This window comes from Rhinatrema bivittatum, chromosome 8 (genome assembly GCF_901001135.1).
Source record: "Rhinatrema bivittatum chromosome 8, aRhiBiv1.1, whole genome shotgun sequence".
NCBI classification, from domain to species: Eukaryota; Metazoa; Chordata; class Amphibia; order Gymnophiona; family Rhinatrematidae; genus Rhinatrema; species Rhinatrema bivittatum.
This window is the reverse complement of record NC_042622.1, coordinates 136,993,169-137,012,548: the sequence shown is the minus strand read 5'-3', so window position 1 is coordinate 137,012,548 and position 19,380 is coordinate 136,993,169. Positions and strand designations below refer to the sequence as shown.

Genomic DNA, 19,380 nt, shown 5'->3' with positions numbered 1-19,380 from the left:
CCTTAACCTGGTGGACGACTCAGGTCAACCTCCTTCAGGGCTTACCCTTTCTTCCACCGGATCCGCAAGTAATCCTAACCACCGACGCTTCTCACATCGGTTGGGGAGCCCATGTGGACAACTTTCAAACCCAAGGGTTATGGTCCAACGAGGAAGCCGAACACCAGATCAATTTCCTGGAACTTCGAGCAATCCGCTATGCGCTCCGCACTTTCAAAGATCATCTCTTTCATCAGATAATCTTAATCCAGACGGACAACCAAGTGGCCATGTGGTACATAAACAAGCAGGGAGGCACAGGCTCCTTCCTTCTGTGTCAGGAAGCTGCGCAGATCTGGGCGGAAGCCCTCTCCCACTCCATGTACCTCAGGGCCACTTACCTGCCGGGAGTAGACAATGTATTGGCAGACCGGCTGAGCCGTGTCTTCCGACCGCACGAGTGGTCACTCGATCCTCTGATAGCGACCTCTCTGTTTCACAAGTGGGGTTCTCCCCGCATAGACCTCTTTGCGTCCCCTCAGAACCACAAAGTGGACGATTACTGCTCTCTCATTCGGAGCCAGCACTCTCGGCCGAGGGATGCATTCTCCCTCAAGTGGACAACCGGTCTGCTCTACGCATTCCCTCCACTTCCTCTTGTGTCAAAGACTCTCGTGAAGCTACGCCAGGACGGAGGAACCATGATCCTGATAGCACCTTACTGGCCACGCCAAGTATGGTTTCCAATACTCCAGGATCTCTCCATCCGCAGGCACATTCCTCTGGGAAAGGACCCGCATCTGCTCACTCAAAACGACGGATGCCTCCTCCATCCCAACCTCCAATCCTTGTCCCTGACGGCATGGATGTTGAAAGGTTAGTCCTTCAGCCTTTCAACCTTTCAGATTCCGTTTCTCGAGTCCTGATAGCTTCACGAAAGCCTTCCACAAGAAAGTCTTACTCATACAAATGGAAAAGGTACACATCATGGTGCACTTCTCAGTCCCTTGATCCCCTTTCCTGTCCAATCTCCAAATTCTTGGACTATTTATGGCATCTCTCTGAATCAGGTCTTAAAACCTCTTCCATTAGGATGCATATCAGTGCGGTAGCCGCCTTCCATAAAGGTGTACAGGGTGTCCCTATTTCAGTACAACCCCTAGTAACACGTTTTCTTAAAGGCTTGCTCCATCTGAAGCCACCCTTACGGCCTCCGGCCCCATCCTGGGACCTTAATCTGGTTCTTGGTCGTCTAATGAAACCTCCTTTCGAACCTCTGCACTCCTGTGAGTTAAAGTATCTCACATGGAAAGTGTTATTCCTTTTGGCTATCACTTCAGCTCGCAGGGTTAGTGAATTACAGGCCCTAGTTACCTATCCGCCTTACACTAAGCTCCTGCAGGACCGGGCGGTACTCCGCACTCACCCTAAATTTTTACCTAAGGTAGTTTCTGAGTTTCATATTAATCAATCCATCATACTACCTATCTTTTTTCCCAGGCCCCACTCCAACTCTGGAGAACAGACCCTGCATACCCTAGACTGTAAACGGGCTCTAGCCTTTTACCTAGACCGTACAGTTTCTCACAGGAAGAGCACTCAATTATTCGTCTCTTTCCATCCTAACAAGTTAGGACAACCTGTGGGTAAGCAGGCTCTTTCCTCCTGGTTGGCGGACTGCATTGCTTTCTGCTATGAGCAAGCGGGCATCCCTTTTCAAGACCGTGTCAAAGCACACTCTGTGAGGGCCATGGCTACGTCAGTGGCACACCTTCGATCGGTGCCGCTTCCTGACATCTGCAAGGCTGCAACCTGGAGTTCTCTCCATACCTTTGCAGCCCACTATTGTTTGGACAAAGCTGGAAGACAGGACTCCATCTTCGGCCAATCTGTCTTGCGTAACCTTTTTCCAACGTGATGTACCAACACCCTTCCACCTTCCCGGTAGGGTGCGGATGCCCTTTACCAAATTCCACCCCAGTTGTAGTGCCTGTTGCACGTCGTTGGGTGCATTTGGTGCAAGTCAGGACATCCTCAGCTCGGTACTCACCCATTTGTGAGGACAACCATCCTGCTTGTCCTGTGAGAAAGCAAATGTTGCTTACCTGATGTAACAGGTGTTCTCACAGGACAGCAGGATGTTAGTCCTCACGAAACCCGCCCGCCACCCCGCGGTGTTGGGTTTGTTTTGTTTTTACTTTCTAGGCACTGCCTGTAGCTTTGAACATCAGACTGAAGGGAGACCCCTGCTGGCTGCAGGGTCAGTGCCTTGCTGGGCATGCCCAGTAGGGGCCAGTCAAAGTTCTGTTTAAACTTTGACAGAAGTTTTCCGTGGTGGGCTCCATCCTCGATGTCACCCATTTGTGAGGACTAACATCCTGCTGTCCTGTGAGAACACCTGTTACATCAGGTAAGCAACATTTGCTATATTCAGTCCTTCAAAAAAATGTAGGAGATTTATGAGGCAAGAATTCCCTTGGGTAAATCCATGTTGGCTGTGTTCCATCAAACCATGTCTATCTAAATATTTTGTAATTTTATTCTTTATAACAGTTTTCACGATTTTTCCAGACACTGAAGTCAGGCTCACCAGTCTATAGTTTCCCGGATCACCCCTAGAACCCTTTTTAAATATAGGGGTTGCATTGGCCATCTTCCAGTCTTCAGGTACATCAGTTGATTTTAATGATAGGTTACAAATTAATTGAAATAGGTCTGAAATTCCATTTTTTAGTTCTTTCAGAACCTTGGGGTGTATACCCATCCAGTCCAGGTGATTTACTACTCTTCAGTTTGTCAATCAGGCCTACCACATCTTCCAGGTTCACCATGATTTGGTTCAGTTGATCAGAGTCATCACCCATGAAAACTTTCTCCGGAACTGGTATCTCTCCAACATCCTCTTCAGTGAACACCGAAGCAAAGAAATTGTTTAATCTTTCCGTGATGGCATTATTTTCTCTAAGTGCCTCTTTAACCCCTTGATCATCCAACGATCCAACAGACTCCCTCGCAGGCTTTCTGCTTCGGATATATTTTTTAAAGTTTTTATTGCGAGTTTTTTGCCTCTGTGGCCAACTTCTTTTCAAATTCTCTCTTAACCTGTCTTATAAATGTCTTACATTTAACTTGCCATTACTTATGCTTTATTCTATTTTCTTCTGATGGATTCTTCTTCCAATTTTTGAATGAAGATCTTTTGGCTAAAATAGCCTCCTTCACTTCACCTTTTAACCATGCTGGTAATTGTTTTGCCTTCCTTCCACCTTTCTTAATTTGTGGAATACATCTGGTCTGTGCTTTTAGGACGGTATTTTTTAATAATGTCCACGCGTGTTGCTCACTTTTTATCTTTGTAGCTGCACCTTTCAGTTCTCATTTTATCAAAGTTTCCCTTTTGAAAGTTTAGCTCTAGAGCTGAGAATTTACTTACTGTCCCCTTTCCAGTCATTAATTCAAATTTGATCATATTATGATCACTATTGCCAAGTGGCCCCACCACTGTTACCGCTCTCACTAAATCCTGCGCTCCACTGTACAAAATACAATGTATAATACTACTTTTGTGCTATGCAATATTTATGCACCAACCATATACTCCCATACATTTTCTCAACATTTCTCTGTTATTGAACCCCTTTGCTGCTGGTAGGTGGAGACTTCAACTACGTCTCTGACCTGTCATTAGATAAATCTTCACCTTCTGGCATAACAGGTGTGGATGAATAATTGGTGTCTCCTGTTGCAATTACCCTCCCCTATGAAGTTGCCTTATTTGAATCATCATATTTACAGATTTGTCTTGTATACTGTCCTCCTGGACTTCTAGATCACAATTGTTTGCCATTAATTGAATTTCTTTCCAGTGTGCTAAACCCAGATAAACCGTCTATTATATTAGGTGACTTTAATCTTCATATGAACATACAACGACTATCCTCTACCTGTGAACTCCTATCCGATAGCCTATCAGCATTAGGATATGAATTACTCTTATCTGTTCCAACCCACAAAGCAGGTCATATGCTAGATTTAATCTTCGTTAATAAACCAACTGTGACACTTCTAAAATCAAATATCTCCCCAATCCCCTGGACTGATCACAATATCATCGAAAACAACTCAAAATATCCAGAAGCAACAGCCCATAAGTTTCCTTTATCGCCCACCTTTTGTAACAGATGACCTTTCAGCTGAACTTCAACCAAAATTCACAGATATAGATCTAACTGAGAGTAATCAAGTGATACATTCTTGGTATCACATGACCAGTACAATTGCAGAAGAAATTAATCCTCTTTGAATTAAAGTAATCAAACACCCTAAAAGACACAAACCATGGTTCAATAAAAACATCAGGAATAGAAAAAGGCTCCTCTGGAAAAAAGAAAAAACTTGGCGATGATGCCCCACAGATCTCAATTTAGGTGAATACAGATCATACCTCGCTTATTATAAAGCATTGACTAACCGCATCAAGAAAGACTTCTGTGCTAAAAAAAAAAAAAATACAAAAATTTAATAATAATCCAAAAAACTTTTTTTCTATTCAAAATCTAACAAAAGATAATACTAATAATCAAAATAACTTACTATCAGCTAACAGCTTTATTTATTTATTTGTTTGTTGAGTTTTATATACCGTCATTCGATAAAGCCATCATAACGGTTTACAAAATTTAAATTGTAACCCTCTTAACAATTGTGGAAAAAATATAACAATGTGTATATTAAACAGAGGTTAAACATTTCAAGTCCAGAAAGTATCATTATGTGGGAGGAGCAGGGATTGTTTGTTCTGGTTGGAGAGAAGTTATTTTGAGGTTTTGGGATGAAAGTTCGATTGGGAGTTAGGATGTTCAGAAGTATGAAGGTCAGTGTAGAATTTGCGAAACAGCAATGTTTTTAGGTCTTTTCTGAACGTTTTGAGGTTGGGTTGGGTTCTCAGATCTTTAGGTAGGGAGTTCCAAAATTTAGGGGAGGCAATGGAAAAGGCTCTTTCTCTTGTTGTTAGATGCGCATCTCTGATGGGGGGGTTGTTTGAACGTAGGTTTCTTTGAGGATTCTGGGGGGTTATGTTTAAGCCATTTAGTCCATGATGATCATTGTTTAGAATTTTATGAATGGTGGTCATTGATTTGTGTTCGATGTGTGCTTTAATTGGGAGCCAATGAAGTGAGATCAATATGGGTGTTATGTGTTCATTTCTTTTTGTTCCTGCCAGAACTCTGGCTGCTGAGTTCTGCAGAATCTGGAGCGGTTTGAGGTTTGAATAAGGTATTCCAATTAGTAAGGAGTTGCAGTAGTCGAAGGTGGAGAAAATGAGTAGTTGTAAGACCGTTCTGAAATCATAAGGGTTAAGAAGCGGTTTTAAGTGTCTTAGGGTTAGAAGTCTGTGAAATCCTTCTTTAGTTTTATTTGATATGTGGTTCTTGATGAAAGTTCTTTATTGATGATAATTCCAAGGTTCCTGGTGTGGGTGGTGGGGAGTATATAGTTCATTTGTTTGTCAAGATGTAATGAAATTGCAGAATTTTTCAAACAGAAAATTGTTAACCTAACAACCAACATTAATTCCACTTAAAATCAACAAATTAAGTTTACTCTGAGTCCCTGCTAAATGGGTCTGCATTTGATGAAATGTCATCCTTAGAAGTAGAGGCTTTAATTAAAAACCGTAATCCTGTTCCACATCCCAGAGACAGCATCTCGATCCTATCTTTAAAACCAATTACTCACACTATTTCAATAGTTTTAGCTCCAATAATTAACCTCAGCCTTAAGGAAGGAAATGGCCCTGATCTTATAAAATTTGCAATAATAAGACCAATACTTAAACACAACCTCAATCCATCTGACATAAACAATAACAGACCAAACTCAAATCTCCCCTTCATTGCCAAACTTTTAGAGAACATCTCAAGAACAATAACATTTTCTGCCCAGTTCAATATGGTTTCAGAAAACATGTAAGTACGGAAATCTTATCAACTTTACATAGATGTTTTGATAGTGGTCAAAAGTTTCTGCTGGTACTATTAGATCTCATTGCAGCATTCAATATGCTAGACCATAATATTCTAATCAAGAGACTCACAGAAATTGGACTACCAGATACTACTCTGCAATGGTTCTCATCCTACCTAAACAACAGGTTTTTTGAAGTAAAAATTCAAACCTCCACATCAAAGAAAATAAAGGGTTTCTACAAAGTAAGTAGGAGGAATATACTTGCTTTTAATAATTGTCATCAAAATTCCCCATCTGTATTTTGGGCAGCAGTGGAGGCAGTTCTCAGGTGACATGTTATATCTTACACAGCCCAAAAACATAAAGAGCTTAACAGGGTCATACTATTACTGGAGAAACAATTGCATAAAGACAGACTCTGTTGTGCTTCCACCCCTATTGTGGCAAATAAGGCCAAATTCCTTAGAACTCAAGTCTCTCAATACCCTTTTACATCAGCTCACTAAGAAGAGCTTGCTTTATTACAAATATTTTGTTTTCAATTTGGAAATAAAGCAAGCCACATGTTGGCAAGGCTTGCAAAAACCTGGGGTGTTCCAAATATATTTGTGTTATAAAAACACCTTCAGGGACCTTATTCAATTCTAGTAGTGCAACAGCTCACATTTTTTCTACTTATGGGCAATTATATTGTAACGAAGGCAGATAGAGTATGGAAAAAAATAAGAGTTCTTATATGCTTTAAATGTTTCTCAATTCAGTTTATTATGTAGGCAACTCCTTATGTAAAAACAATCCAAGTTAACAGATTTTCTTCGCACTCTATCTGGCTTCGTGATATTACATTGAGTGTAGTTACCTACTCCAATTATTACTTTTGCAATTATATTCTAAAGAATCATAAACTGTAACTGGATCAGATTTCAGCACCAGTGGCATTCTGTTTTGAGGACCTGATTGTTAAGGGATGGTTTATTACTGAGCTAAATAAAACCACCGTTAAAGTCATTCCTGAGGTGGGTAAAGATCCTTTGTTTCCCAAGTCATACAGACCTATTCTTTTAATTGTGTCGTAAAAGTTTTAGCTAAAGTTATGGCTGATAGATTATCTCACATTCTGTGCGATCTTATCTTGGAATCCCTGGTGCGTTTTGTTAGAGGCTGCCATTCAGTGGTCAATGGTCACAAATTAATTGCTTTCATTGAGCAATCGAATAAATGCCAGTTGAACTTCTCTTGATATGTTTTGACGCTGAAAAGGCTTTTGACAGGGTCAGTTGAGATTTTTTTTGTTGGTCTCTTCATTTTTATGGGGTTTTTTTTTTTGTTTTTTTTTAAATTTTTATCATTTTGAATTTACAAATTTTTGAAAAGATTAATACTTATATCCTAAATTTCCATTCATTAAACAAAATAAAACAAAACAAATTAAACATCTTTCATTTGTACATTCAAAATCAGAGACTTCTCAAGAAGAAAATTAGGGCATTGTCAAGATAATGTAATCAAATAAGGAGATATTTAAGGAAAATAAATAAAAACACAAAGCTTAACATAGCAATACCAACTGGTATTTATATAACTCCCAAATCTAGGATACTCATTTGGGGGCAATGGGGAGGAAGTAACAGATGATTGGGCATCTACAAATTGTTGTAATTGATCTAACTGATGGAAAATATATATATGATCCCCTTTCTTAATTTCACATTGACAAGGATATCGTAGAAAAAAGGTAAAACCTAAAGAGGTAATTTTTTGCCTTAATGCAAGAAATTCTCTCCTCTTTATCCCAGTGACTGGTGCCAAATCAGGATACATTTTTATGGATTGTCCATGGAAAGATATGGGAAATTTCTGAAAATATCTTTTCATTAACTTATTTATATCCTGTATTGATATAAATGATACAATCAAAGTGTTTCTATCTAAGACATCTAAATTAGAATCTTCCAGAGGGCTAGGCCACGCACACCAATGGGCCTTCGGCCCCCCCACATCTCTGGGAGGTCACAGCGAGCATGAGGCCCCCTATAACCCCTGGGAAGGTAAGGCATCCTTATTCTCCTCAGAGGAATTGGAAGATCTGCCTTTCGAACCCTTTCCCCCGGAGGAACGTCGGCGATCTCCCCCCGAGGATCTCTCCTTTGCGGGGTTCGTCAAGGCCATGGCTGAGTCGGTGCCCTTCCAATTATTGATGGAACAGGTTTCTAGGCACAAGATGCTTGAGATCCTGCAATTCATGGATGCCCCCAAGGAGGTGATGGCGGTATCAGTCCATGATATTTTCAAGGCACCGGTAAACCACCTGTGGGAGCATCCCATCTCGGTGCCACTGCTTAATAGAAAGACAAATGCGGTGCACCTAGTCCAACCATCTACTGGGTTCGACCGTCGTCAATTCCCCCACCAATCGGTGGTGGTAGAGTCGGCCATGAAAAAAGACTGAGGGTTCGTACCCATGCCTCGGCTCTGCCAAGGCGCAAACATAAAGTTCTTGATGCGCTGGGGCACCAGGTGTTTCAGAGTGCCATGCTCATTGCCCGCATATTTTATTACCAGCTTTACATGGGGCATTATTCCCAAAATCTGTGGAAGCAGGTCCTGGAGTTCCTTGAGCGTCTGCCTCAACAATCCCAGGAGGATTTTCAGACTATCATCCAGCAGGGCCTAGAGTATAACAAATATGAGGTCCACTCAGCTTATGATGTCTTCGAGACAGCCATGAGATCCTCTGCAGCAGGCATTAAGGCCCATCGGACAGCTTGGCTACAAGCTTCCGACCTGCGCCTGGAGGTCCAGGACCATCTAGCTGACCCTCTGTGTATGGGGGAGAACCTGTTTGGAGACAGGATTAAAGAGGCTGTGGCCCAGCTAAAGGATTACCATGAGACCCTTCAGCAATTGTCGGTTAGTACTTCTGACAGCCTACCAGGAAGCCCAAACAGCAATGTCCGAAATGGCCTTTCTATCAGCCTCATAAATATTATCCGCCCGCACCGAGGTCCAGGTCTCAGAGGCCTGTCCCCAAGGCCAGACAGAGGCAGCCTAGGCCACCTCTGGCACCTGCGGCTCCAACAAAGAACCTTGCCATGGGATTTTGACTGGCAGCGAGGGAGTATGAGCCATCCTTCCCCATGGAACCGGGGTCATCTCCAGCTTTTCGCAGATCAATAGATCTCAATCACATTGGACCTCTGGGTCCTATCCATTGTTCACCAGGGTAACCGGCTGCACTTCCAGCGACCTCCACCCCTCTCCCCTCCGTGCCCCACGAGGGGATGTTCAAATACTTCGAGTGGAGTTCTCTGTCCTTGATTCCACTGAAGCGGTCGAACCTGTTCTGACCAGTCAATGGGGCAGAGGATTCTACTCCAGGTATTTCCTAATTCCCAAGAATACAGGTGGCCTCAGGTCCATATTGGACCTGAGAGCTTTAAACTGCTTCTTGGTAAAGGAAAAGTACAAAATGGTCTTGCTGGGCACCCTGATCCCCCTTCTCAAGGCAGGGGACTGTCTCTGCTCTCTTGATCTATAAGAAGCATACGCCCATATCCCCATTTTTCAGGCGGATTGGCAGTACCTAAGATTTCTGGTCGATGGACACCACTATCAGTATCGAGTTCTGCCTTTTGGCCTGGCATCTGTGCCCCGAGTTTTCACCAAATATCTGGTGGATCTCAGGGCCCATCTTTGCAAGTAGGGAATTCATGGTTTTTCTCTACCTTGACGATTGGCTCATCAAGGGCAACTCCCGTCAAGGAACTCAGAGTGCTATGAGCCTCACAATCGAAACTGGAGACCCTGGGATTCGTGATCAAATATCACTAGTCCCATCTTCAGCTGGCCATACAGCTGGACTTCATTGGGGCTCACCTGGACACTGTTCAGGTGAGGGCCTTCTTACCTCGGGACAGGGCAGAGACCTTAGCAGCTCTTGCACGACATGTCTCCAGCTGCCTACATATCTTTGCTCATCAGTTTCTCCAGCTGCTGGGCCATATGACAGCGATGGTGCATGTTACCCCATTTGCTCGGCTACCATGCACAGTGTGCAATGGACACTATGCTCTCAGTAGTGTCAGGCGTTGCAGGACCTGCATGCTCACATCATAGTCACAGAAAGGTTGCGGCAATCCCTCCTGTGGGTGGACAGGCCCCTCAAACCTGGAGCGGGGATGTCCCTTTTGGAATGCTCAGCCCCAGGCCACTCTTATCACCAATGCCTTTCAGACGGGGTAGGGAGTGCATGTTCTGAGTTACTTCCCCCAAAGGTTGTGGTTGGTTCAGGAAGCACGGCTCCAGATCAACCTCTTGGAGCTGCGAGCGGTCTGCTATGCCCTCGGGTGTTCCAAAAGCTTCTCGTGAACAATGTGGTTCTGGTTCAGACCGACAATCAGGTGGCCATGTGGTACCTGAAGAAGCAGGGGGGAACTGGATTGTTCCCCCTCTGCCAGGAAGTAGTCAAGGTTTGGACATTGGCCATCGAGAACGGTATAACTCTCCAGGCGGTCTACCTTCTGGGAGTGGACAACATCCTGGTTGAAGCCTTGAGTCTGATATTCCAACCTCACGAATGGTCCCTCAGTCAGGAGGTAGCGAACCGCATCTTCCACTGTTGGGGGACCCCAGACATAGAACTGTTTGCCTCCATGGAAAACAGGTAGTATACAGTTTTTGCTCCCTCAGCAAGAGGGGCATAGAATCGATAGCGGACGCCTTCTTGATGCACTGGGGAGTGGGCTTGCTGTATGCCTACCCGTCCCTTCCACTCAATCCAAGACCCTCCAGATGTTGCAGCAGGATCGAGGCTCCATGATCCTGATCACTCTCTATTGGCCCCGTCATGTCTGGTTCCCAACCCTTCAGGACCTAACTGCGCACCCCCCAATCTGCTTTTCTAGGGGAGTTTGCTCCTTTTCTGTACTGCCCTCCACTCAGTCTATTTCAGTACTTGGACACACTGCAGGACAGTCCCACTTTTATTTATTTATTTATTTAAAACATTTTATATACCTGCATTCGTTGTGGACATCATGTCGGTTTACAGTCAACAAGTTAAGTTTGGAAAATTACATTTTAACAGGGAAGTTCAAACTGGGAGAGGGGGTAACGATAGGCAGCTAAGAAAAGACAGGGTAAACAAAACAAGGATCCTCGCGGTGAGGAGATGGATTATAACAAAACATAGTTCCTCAATATGAGAAAAAGGGAGTAGACGTATTGTGGTCTACATTGGCACGGGTTGATGACTTTTTATTCTGGTTACTGTACATTTTTGAAAGTGCATTGGAATACTTTGCAGATTTATTGTGCTAGGTGAAGTCAAATGTTTCTGGAAGTAGGGTATCTCTTGCAGAATGAGTGCTACTACCCTTAACAGAAGGCACTGAGGGTAACTTGGACAGAGCAGCAGTCACTCCCTATATAATTTGCTGGGCAGCCTGGACAGACCGTTTGGGTCTTTATCTTTTGTCATATTCTATATTACTATGTTACCTTGCACAAGTTTATGCTAATAGACCATGGAGTGATATGAAGCAAGAGGGTTGCTTTGTCTTCTTCATACTTGTGCATAAAAGGTACTTTTTTGTAAATAAGAATTTGACAGTTGTAGATGTTTTATGTTTATTTTTGGGGGGTTTTTTGTTTGTTTTTTTTTAACAAGCATAGAATTTGTTTGAAAATAATTACCCTTTCCTGTGTAATAGAAAAATTCAGTGATCTCTTTTTGGTGTAACTGTACACAAAACTGAAGATGTAGTTTTGTCAGCTAGTCAAGCAGACAATTGGTGGTTAAAGAGCCCTGCTGCATATTACTGAAACCTGAAGATATAATAATGGTGGTAAAGTTTTAGAATTAATGTGCTACAAAGAAAAGCTGTTTACAGAATTTTGTTTTTCTTTTAAGGTCTTCCAAAAATTCCTTGAAACCCCAACAGGAAGTGGCTTCCACCAAAATCTCGAACCAAAAACCTCCAGTTAACTTAATTTCTTCTTCTTGGCTTGATAACAATGGCAACACACAGCTTTCTGCAGCTAAGCCTGATGGATTGAGCCCTGCTTCTGTATTCTCTGCCTCTTCATCTGCTGTGCAGCCTCAGAAAACCTCTGTCCCAAACAAACTGTCCACTCCCAAGCAAAAAGGGAAAGGAAGAGAGACAGCAGAGTCAGACAGTGACCAGGAAGGGCCAATTGCCAGTCAGATGCTTTCATTTGTGATGGATGATCCAGATTTTGACAGTGAGGACTCCGACAGCGCTGCTAAGAAAGTGGTATGTAGAGTACATTGTGATAAGAGCCTATAGAAATTTGCATGGCACTGTCACATGCCAAAAGAGTGTGGTTTACATGTTAATCCATTCCAATGCATAGAAATAAAGGTAAATAAAAAATATATATAGTGATACCTTTCAGTTGGACCAGCATAATTCATTTACTGACTAGCTTTCAAGAGCTAATACTCTAATAAATTTGTGACCTGAGGAAGAGAGTATTAGCTTTCAAAAGCTAGTCAAGAAATGTATTAAGCTAGTCTAATTATATATAATTTTATATATATATATATTTTTTCATTTGTTAAACTTTGTTTGCTGTATGCCAAGGCAGAATGATTTTTTCTGTTTCCAGAGTGAAGGGTCAGGATTTCTCGTGTTTGCTAATGTTTCTTTTTTTACTGTCAAATATATTATTCTTGTCATTGCTTTTATCTTGTGGCTGAACTTGATAAACATGCCTGCATTTTTCATATTAGAATCACAGAAAACCTTGAAGTATAAAGTATATTTATTTATTTGTTAAAATGTCTATCCTGCCAAATACCTATGGCCCAAGATGGTGAACAAAAAACATTCATTACTTTTTAATTGTTCAAACTGTTTATTATACTGAAATACAATAACATATGCGACAAGCGGTTGCTCTGATGCTCACCACATATAATAGAAAATACAATGAATTTTTTGTTTGAGAATACATTCATTATTAAACACATCCCTCTAAACCCCGAAAACAAACCAACCCTCTTCCTCTCCCCCTTGGCAAATTACCAGAATCAGGTTTCATTACTCACCGAATCAACTATACATACTAAATCCAAAATCCCCCATGACTGCAAAATGGACAAAAATATGACAAAATTCACAATGACATACTGTTAAGCACAAAACTACGGATCTTAACTGGCAAAATTTGAAGAAACACATTCCAAATTTGTAAGAAACTTTCGTCATTTACATAGGCGTCCCGCCCCCATTTTTTCCAATAACATTAACTCATGGAAGGCATTTCTCCAGGCCCAATGCAATGGAGCTTCCTCTGTTTACCACATCGAGAGAATACTCTTTTTCTCCACCAAATAGGCCTTACATATTAAAAGCCAATTACCCTTACCCTGAATATGGAAAGAAGCAGAATCATCAAAAAGGACAGCTTCGGGGGAAAAAATTATTTTGCGCAAGCATGGTTTCAAAAACATCTTGGATCCCTTTCCAGAATTTTTGAATGGGCTAACATAACCAAAAGACATGACGCAATGTTCCCCTGTCGCTTTTACATTTCTGACAAATATCTGTGATAACAATACCAGACCTATACGCCCATACGGGAGAAAGATAAGTTCGTGTTAAATTGCGCCTCCCTCAGTTTCCCAGAGGACACTAAAGTCTTGATACCATGCAATCCCACCCTCAACTGAGAGTTCAAAAGTACTATGGAGAGTTTACCATTCCATTTATCAAGCAACGAAGACATAGATCATAAGCCAGGAAATTCTCATCCTCCTAAAATCCTCAGTTTGAAAGAAATCTTCCAGTCATCACAAAATACATGTTGAAGTTGAGCAGTTGGCAAACTACCCATATAGTGCCACAATTGTATATAAGTACATTGTATGATCAAACATTTGTTTTAATTCCAAAAATGGAAGTATCAGCCCCAACAACCTGATATAGATGAGTGTGACCCCCTTTGTTCTCCAAGAATTGAACACCCAATACTGGGACCCCGGCAAGTACTGTGGGTTCCCACTAAGTGGTAAATAGGGAGATATTAAAGAAGAGTGACTCAATTGTGCCAAAGTATTTGCCAAGTCTCCTGAACTACCAAACATAGAAGTCCCAATTTTAAAAATGGCTATAAATCCTGAGTTTTAACTTGTAAAACAGAGTATAAATGTAAGGGAGCAACCAAGACTTTTTCTATCTCTAAGGGAGTGTAGTGTGTCGTATCCCATATCCGATGTTCCCTATTAACCCACCAAATTAAATCTATTATCTTTCGCACATTATCTGCTGCCATTCGTTGTGGGATGAATCCTACCTGATCCAAGTGGACTAAAGATGGTAAGAATCTGTTGAGGCGTTGAGCTAATATTTTAGCCAAAATCTTCAGATCTAGATTAATCAGAGATATAATATATGAGCCACTGACTGTCGGGTCTCTTCCTGGTTTAGCGATGACAGAGATTACTGCAACATCTGAATGTAGAGAAAAGGAACCCCCCTGTCTAATATGATTAAAAAGAGTAGTGAGATGTTTAGCTAGTATGTGGAAGAATTTGCGATAGTAGGCACTAGAAAGCCCATCCAAGCCTGGGACTTTGCCGGGTTTAAGTATTTTGATCGCTTGTGAGACTTCTATAAAGGTAATGGGAGAATCTAAAAATTCCATTTGGTCAGGGGAAAGGGTGGGCAGTTCCATCGATTGCAAGTATTCAGCAGTGTCGGGGTCGCTTATAGCTAGATCTTTACTATATAAAGCTGAGAAAAATTCCGAAAAGCAATTCCTAATTTCATCAACTTTCACATGCATCTCCCCCTTGGCATCTTTGATTTTAGTGACGAAGCCCTGAGCCGTTCGTTTTTTCAGTTGCCATGTTGTGGCCTGATTTATCACCTCCTTCATAGTATTCTTGTTTGGCTAAATCTAAAATATGTAATAACTGACTTTCATCTAATCATCGAAGTTCTGTTTTTACCACAAGCAATTTATGATAGATATGCATTGATTGAGTGCGAATATGTTGTTGGGCAAGCCGTGCAATCTTGTCTAGGAGTTCAATGAGCTTTTTTTCTCCGTCTTTTTTAAACGAAGCTGCTTTGGAAATAATAAGACCTCACATTGCAGCCTTTGAGCAATCCCAAATGATCCCTGGAGAAGTGTGCTTTTGAGAATTAAGTTGAAAGTATTCCTTCAGTCTACCTTACAAAAGCCTTTGGAAGGCATCATCTTTTAGCAGGGCTGGTGCAAGGGTATTGGGCACCCTAGGCAACCCTTGCTCTACCGCGCCCCCCCCCCCCCCCCCTCCGCCTGTTTCGGCGCTGACTGTGTGCTTCTCAGGGCCGCGAGAAGCACACAGTCTCTCTTTCTCTTTGCCGCGAGACGGATAGGCCCCGCTTGTGGCACCACGTGGCTGCTCTTCGGCGCTCCCTACGGCTCGGAACCCTAGGCAACTGCCGAAGTTCGCCTAATGGACGTGCTGGCCCTGTCTCTTAGTAAGGATTCATTCAATCGCCAGAAGCGCTGTCCATTATCACCTATGTGAGGCTTCGATTCCCACATTGATAACCTTTGTCAGTATAGTTTTGTCAACTAGGAAAAAAATCAATGCGTGAATGTTTTATGTGGAGAAGAATAAAAGGAATACGATCGGGAGGAGGGGAATAGATGTCTCCAGGTATCTACCACGTCCCACTCCCCCGGCAAGGTGTGAAAGGCTTTTTTAGTGCCCGTTGGTAACCTAGTTTGGGTGCCAGAATTATCAAGGTCCGAGCATGGCAAGAAGTTAAAATCTCCCTTTATTATAATAGACCCGTCCCCTTGAGATTCCAGGAGTTCCCTAATGCATTCTAAAAAAAAAACCTCCCAGATTGTTATTGGGGGCATATAATGACAGAAATGTATAAATGTTTCCTGCTATGCATATTTTGATCAAAACGTAATGACCTCCTCGATCAGAGTGTTGTTAGCAATTCATGAGTTAAATGGGAGAAAATGAGAATACCAGTTTCAACATATTTGGCTGCTTTCCCACTTGCTGCTAAATATTCATAGGGGTATTCCCGAAATTGGAGCAAATGCTCTTGCGTCTTGCGGAGATGTCTTCTGAATAAAAGCAATTGAGGCGTTATGTCCTAATAGTTCCTTGCATAGCAAAAAGTGTTTCCTATGGGTATTAAGGCCTTTAACATTAAGGGGTAGATTTTCAAACCCCAGCGCATTTAAATCCCAGGGTTTAAGCACGTGGCCGGGCCTTAGGCGCGCCGCGCCAATTTTCAAACGGCCCAGGCACGCGCGTAAACCCCGGGACGCATGTAAGTCCCAGGGCTTGAAAAAGGGGCAGCCTGGGCGGGGCAGGGCGAGAGGGCCTAGCACAAAGGACATTTGCTGTGGTGCTGGCGCGCACAACTTGCTCCTGCTCCGAGGTAGGAGGAAAAGGTAAAATAACAAAATTTGGGGTAGTTAAGATAGGGATGTGGGGAGGGCAGGAAAGGGGAAGGGAGGTTAGGGTTGGGGAGCGGACTGGGAGGCAACTGGGGAAGGCCCCGATGCATCACTGCGTGTAATTGCAAAACTAGACACCCCCCCTTGCACGTGCCGACCCAGCATTTTATAACATGCGCATGCTGGGTAACGCACACGCATGTGGATGCATGTGCATAGGTTTTGAAAATCTATCCCTAAGTGATGTTATGCGGATCACTTATTATAATATCAAAAATAGGGTGCATTAAGGTAGGCCAATAAGTGACTGGAATAAATGTTATCAAATAATAAGAATCTAAAAAAATGGGAGGAGACTGGTATTCTCTGTTAATTCAAACATTTCAATAAACAGTATGAACAAAAATCCCCACTAAATTTCTCCTCTGGTGTTTCGCATCTCCTAACTTGCGAAACCCTCCGCAGGAGGGTCCTTGCATGACTAAGAAAAGATCCCAGAACTGATCTTCCCCCACTACAGAAAAATGCCAACCTGCCCTACATTAAATAGAAAGTGTAGCCCTTCATAACTCACTTAGGGCTTAAAAAATAATAGTTCTGGTGGTTGTATAATTAAGTTCCAAAGCCTCTTAATTGTTGTCTTAAAATAATTGCAGTGGAAAAAGAAGAAAAAACCCACAAATGTCACTGTTCACAAGAGCAAAGATATTGAAAACTTGCACCTTGTTAGTAATCACACATTGAATAAACAGTTCAATGTTTCTTCATCTCCAGTCGAGAGTGATTGTTCCCTTCTCAGCCGATTTTTGCTGGAGCCTTCGGCACTTTGACTCTGCGCCATTTTGGAGTCTGTCATCGCAGCAGCTGGGATGGATGAAGGAACCTTAAATTCGCCGTCAATCCCATTTGCTGAAACGCTTCTGCTGCATCTTGCAAAGTTTTAATGCGGCAGGAGACTCCTTTATGTTGGGAAAAATAAAGCAAAGGGGAACATCCTTCTATAGCGTATATTTTCTTTTCGCAGAACTTTAGTTTCTTCCCATAGCTCAAAACACTTCTGGAGTGTGCTAGGAGCAAGATCATTAAAAATAGAAACTTCACTCCCCGCCACTGTCAGAAATTCTGCCTTTTAGCTGTTTTCAAGATAGATTCCTTCTGTGTATAGCTGTGCACATTAATGACAATGTCTCTTGACTTATTACCTCGGAGAGGGACCAACGCTATGTGAGCCCTTTCAATTCGAACTTGAATTTCTGAATTTGGAGTGTCCTCGGTCTGTCCATCTGCATGGGTTAGCAAGTAAGTACAGAGCTCTGATGAGACGGAGGAACAATCAGAAAATTCTTCCGTCTCGGGAATCCCTTGCAGGCGAAGGTTAGCGCACCCCGAACGGTTTTCTAAGTCCTCTATCTTATCGGCGAGTGAGGCTAATTTCAAAGTCAGGGCTTTATTCTGGATATTCAGTGTGTTCAACATAGTGCTGTGGGCCTCTGTGCGAGAGTCCAGTTCATCTACTCTCTGACCTGTAGATGCGAGGTCTTCACGTATTTCAGCTATGGATGCCATTAATTCAGATTTGTGTTGCCGCATATCTGACCTCAACTCTAGGAACCACTCCCGGAGTTCAGACCACATGGGAAAGTCCTGAAAATCTGGGGCAGTATTAGAATCGCCCTCGGCGGTATAGGATAATTCCTCTGTGGCCTGCAAGCATGGCTTTTTAAAATTGTTAGCAAGTTGTCCGCCATCTTCACCCGCTTCACTGGTTAGTTCTGCCAGTAGTTTGTGAAAGGAAAACTGTTTCACATCGGCGGTTCTCTTCCTAGTGGCCATGTAGATGCTCTATAGATTGATTAGTGAGATCGTGATACCCAAAAACCAGGATTTTGACGACTTTAGAACTTCAAAAATGAAAAGTGGGGCATGAGCAGCAGGTTCATGTGTCCATTCAGTAGCACGGCAGAATAGCGCCCCCCCGAATAAATTTTCTATGCAAAGAAGAAAGTTCTCATAAACTGAAATGAAGATACTAATAGGTCACTGACGATATAGACATGAGCAAGCAAAGTGCTTAACAGTATTGGAAGTATGAGTGTCTCCTAGTTTAATTTTTGGAAAGATATTTTAGTACAAATGGAGTTTAATTTCTGTTGGAAGGTCTAAAACGGCTTTCCTGTACCTGTTTTCAAATTAAAATGTGGTTCTCTGAGATTTAATGAATTTGCTACACAGTGAGTAAGAAAATATTTGGTTACTTTCACATACGAAAAAAGGAAAAAATAGAAGGTAATTTATAATGGAAAATGAAGAAATTTCCAAAATATTCAGTAAAGACTGTTACGTGAGTATGAGTGCAGATATACCCACATGTAGGTCAGCCTCACAGTTAGATTTTTATGAGGAAAACAAATGGCTTATTGTAAAAGAAAAGAAACTTGTTGCAGCAGATGCATTGAAGATCAGAACTTTGGGGGTGGAAAAAAAAACAGTCTGAAAATTTCAACTGAATGGGCCAGTTGTGAAGTTGAAATTGTTCTAGATATAAACAACAAACTTCACTGCAAAAGAAATATTTGATTACAAAGAGAGCTCTGCCTGTAAAACAGCAGAAAAAAACACATCTGAATCCCAAAAGGAGAAACCGACAGAGGTGTTTAAGGCACAAGCTCATAGTAAGGAAATAACTGCTAAAATATTCAGAACAGTATATAAGATCACTAAAAAGCATAAGTCTTTCTTCGATTATGAGAGTGAAATTGATCTTCAAGAATTAAATGCTGTGGATATGCGCATGTTCAAACATTGTTCTTCATGTGTCCAAAATGATGAAATTGAATTTAATACATAATACACTGACTCAGACTCCAAATTCTCCATATTTATCAACGAGTCCACTAAGTGTTACTTCTATACTGATTTTATATTTGTGAATTTATTTATGTTTACACAAATGGAAAAATCCATTAACTTGTTCCTTGATTTGATTAA

At 42.0% G+C, this 19,380-nt stretch overlaps 1 protein-coding gene across 3 annotated transcripts in view; it reads left to right on the top strand.

Moving 5' to 3' along the window:
- RABL6 (RAB, member RAS oncogene family like 6) overlaps positions 1–19,380 on the top strand; it is a 257,979-nt gene that overhangs the window by 184,135 nt on the left and 54,464 nt on the right. For all 3 annotated transcript variants that reach the window (XM_029614010.1, XM_029614011.1, XM_029614013.1), the window contains exon 12: positions 11,861–12,224. In XM_029614010.1, coding sequence (XP_029469870.1) covers positions 11,861–12,224 — 364 coding nt within the window. The remainder of the gene's footprint in view (positions 1–11,860; positions 12,225–19,380) is intronic.